Genomic DNA, 3,466 nt, shown 5'->3' with positions numbered 1-3,466 from the left:
ATGATCCTCAAGTTATGAATTTAATGTAATAAAAATTGTCTGTTTAAAATATAAAATGTGTATTGTGAAAACGTTTTATATGAATAATTTGGTTTTCTGTAAACGGAATTCAAGGGCAAACTGAAACATTTTTCGAATTCCGTATTTCACCTTATCGTCAATAATACGTCGTCTTATTGATGTATTTCTCATTGATGTATATCATGTCAGTGTGATTTTCTGTGTATAATATATCGTTTTAATGTACCCAAACGTAATAAAACCTACCCTAATTCCAAACCTTAGCGTAAAGTAACCTTAACCTTACCTAACGGTATATAGAAAATAGATTGAAAGTAAGCACAAATTATGCAGTCATTCACAATTCGTTCGTTTCAGGAGATCTTCTCCCTGAAAACGGGTACTGATATGTATTGCCTTGGCAATATCTAAACTTCTGTATACAATTTGTTTGTTAATTATTTCCATATTGTTGGTAATGATGTCTCTCGTGATGGTCTGATTCTGTGTAGAAACGATAGAATTTATGATGTACATTCTTTCTGGTTGTACATTGTCAGGCACTGTCATTAAGTACCCAAGTGGACATATAAAGAAATAGACGACTTTCGTGTCTTTTGAATTGTTCTGTTTTGTGTTGCGAGAGTTCTTTATGAGCAAGTTTATGGTGTTCTTTGTCTTTTAGCCAACCGTCTTTTTGTTTAGTGTTAGTAAGGGTCTCGTTTCTCTCGGTTATCTCTTCCTTGACACTTTCCTCCTTATTGGGAGTCATTGTGGAATATAAAGTGTAAACTTGACCTTGGACAGATGATTTTGTTTAATCATTTCTTAAGTGAAGATGAATATATATAAACAAAATTCATGTTGTAAGGTTAAGTGGTTGTTTAATAATTTACATCGTTGCAAAAATAAATCTTTAACAAATATTCTCCAAAGAATATTTATCTTTACAGAAATATAAATATAAAGCTATAGGAATTTAGAATATAGCTTTTTAACATATTTTTTATATTTGTCACATTTCTAAGATACATAAGAGGAAAACAAATTTTGAAATAAGCTACCTTAATATTTGATGTCACAACGTGGCAGCAGAAGATGGAACATAAAAGCTAGACACAAAAGTCTTTGCCTAAATTCAGGTATTTGTTACAGTAATCATTGATGATCATATCAGCATACTGGTCGACGAGGATGTACCCTACATGGTAGGGGTCCAGGCAGTTCCAGTGGTGCCACGGTGGAGTGTGCAGGAGTTGTGCCTCACAGCGGAGGATGTAGGCCCGGGAGAGTGGCACTGTGCTGTCCCAGATGATCACACCTGTCCCTGACAGTGCCGCCAGCGCCGCCTTGTTGTACAACGGGTAGTTACTCCGAGTGTTGATGGCTTGGCTTCCATTTAAGTCATTGGCTCTCTGAGGGTAAATGTTATATTGTATATCTGTAATATTTCATTCAAACACGTTGTTATGAATTCTGGTTTTGAAGCTATTTTTTTAAATTAGCAAAATTTGATAAATACAAAAATTTACAAGAATGCAATATGAAATAGTCTTTTACTTATAGAACAGTGGTATTTTAAAAAATAATAATAGTAGCAGCAATAGCAATGCAACAATAACACTACCACTGCAGTAACTCCACAATATAAGGAGCACCAAAGGAAAATTAATTACAGCAGGTAACATACAAACATATGGGCGAAATGATTTATTGGTTCAAGATTTTTTTAGGCTTTTAGGCTCATCTAAGATTAGGGGTCATATATGAGAGCAACGCAAGCTAGTACCTACTATTGTGCTTTCCTATGTGGCCAGAATATGCCTAAATAAAATTATTTAGAAATTAATCAACATAAATATATACTAATAGGATTAAGTAATAAATAAATGGAGAAAGTACCTTGTATCAATTTAATATCCCATAGAAAAAGGGGGAAATTTTTCATTTGATTTTTCATAGGCCCCAAGGACTATGCTTAATCAATAATCCGGCACTGTCTAGAACTATCATCATTACTACACAGAACTCCAGAGTCGCCAAGAAGCAGTAATAGACTATTCACAATGTGTCAACAACCGTAACAGACCCAATACTCTTAGGGTATCGAGAACCACAGTAGATTCATTACTCTCAAACTATCGAGAACCATAGTAGATAGAATACTCTCAGGGTTTCGAGAACCGTAGAAGATACACTACTCTCATGGGTATTGAGATCTGTAGTAGTTGTACTGCTCTCTGAGTATCGAGAACCGTAGTAGATACTCGACTCCCTGAGAGTAGTGTATTACTTGGATACAATACCCTTAGGACATCAAATAACAATAAAATGCACACTATTTTAGGAATCTAGGAACAGAAAGATACACAAATTACCCTGAGGTCATCGAGGAGCTTAAAGACGACAGGGGTGCTGGCTGCAAGGCGGGTGAGTTGGTCTTTGAAGCTACTGATGTGCTTCCTGTATAAGGCGACGGCTGCCTCGGGTCCATGGCTTAGGTACACATCTTGAGTTGCATCCATCCAGTGAAGTGCCGCAGCTGAAGGGAACCTCCATGTAATGACTCGATCATTAACCATGTATGGTGTACAGTACATGCATTCATCGTGTAGTATGCAGTACATGCATTCATCAGGTATTGTTTGCAATACATGCATTCATCAGGTATTGTTTGCAGTACATGCATTCATCAGGTATTGTTTGCAGTACATGCATTCATCAGGTATTGTTTGCAGTACATGCATTCATCAGGTATTGTTTGCAGTACATGCATTCAGTATTCATCATGTATTGCATGCAGTACCCAGCAAACACAAATCATCTAGAAAACGTTCGTCTATCTCTTCCCATGGGTGTAGGAAAGACTTGCATTGAGAATAGTGCAGGAGAGCCTTTGAGAAACTTTTAATCCAAAAATCCAAACACATAGGTTTTATAATAAATGGTTTTTCTACAACTATTTTGTTCCTAATGTATTACAAATAGTTTTTACATGTTTAAATATAAAATTTATGGTGTTTTTTGTAAAATTCACTAATAAATTGTGAATGATATTTAATGACTGAATGAAACCTTCAAAATACATTTAATTATGCTATGATAAGAAAAAAAGAGTTTTCGAAATTTTCTAAAAATCGCTCTTTTTAACACAATTTGACTCTTTATGCATTCCACTAAACACTAATATCATGTTTAAATATAAAATTTATGTATTATTCCCTAAAATAATTTATGTAAATTGTAAAAGTTGCTGGAAAGTGGTGTGAAAGAATCTGAAAACGTTTTGTTGTCTTGTATATTAGCGTGTTCTTATTAACTATGTCTCAAGTGCACAGTTTATCAAACAAGAAGATTAACATTCGTCAACCCTTAAAATCTTATATGTTATCTTGTAGGTGCAAAATGGGAGAATCTTTAAGAACAGTATCTATATGACAAATGGTGTTTTCCCTAACTCAAACTA

At 34.6% G+C, this 3,466-nt stretch overlaps 1 protein-coding gene across 1 annotated transcript; it reads right to left on the bottom strand.

The window, feature by feature from the left end:
* Nucleotides 1–858: 858 nt before the first annotated feature.
* Nucleotides 859–2,659, bottom strand: LOC138361998 (uncharacterized). The gene is made up of 2 exons (XM_069320955.1): nt 2,379–2,659; nt 859–1,415 (listed from the first exon to the last, which is right to left on the bottom strand). The coding sequence occupies exons 1-2, from the start codon at nt 2,625–2,627 to the stop codon at nt 1,113–1,115; spliced, it is 552 nt and encodes a 183-aa protein (XP_069177056.1). The 5' UTR covers nt 2,628–2,659; the 3' UTR covers nt 859–1,112.
* Nucleotides 2,660–3,466: the final 807 nt, after the last annotated feature.

This window comes from Procambarus clarkii, chromosome 8 (genome assembly GCF_040958095.1).
Source record: "Procambarus clarkii isolate CNS0578487 chromosome 8, FALCON_Pclarkii_2.0, whole genome shotgun sequence".
Classification (NCBI taxonomy): domain Eukaryota; kingdom Metazoa; phylum Arthropoda; class Malacostraca; order Decapoda; family Cambaridae; genus Procambarus; species Procambarus clarkii.
The sequence above is the reverse complement of the archived record's forward strand: the minus strand, read 5'-3'. Positions and strand labels throughout refer to the sequence as shown.

Bases quoted from the DNA above. Each gene is read 5' to 3' on its own strand.
- LOC138361998 (XM_069320955.1), bottom strand. From the start codon at position 2,627: ATGTACTGCATACTACACGATGAATGCATGTACTGTACACCATACATG. The intron at 1,416-2,378 runs GTAATTTGTGTA...ATTTACCCTCAG, and splicing joins AGCTCCTCGATGACCTCAGG to AGAGCCAATGACTTAAATGG.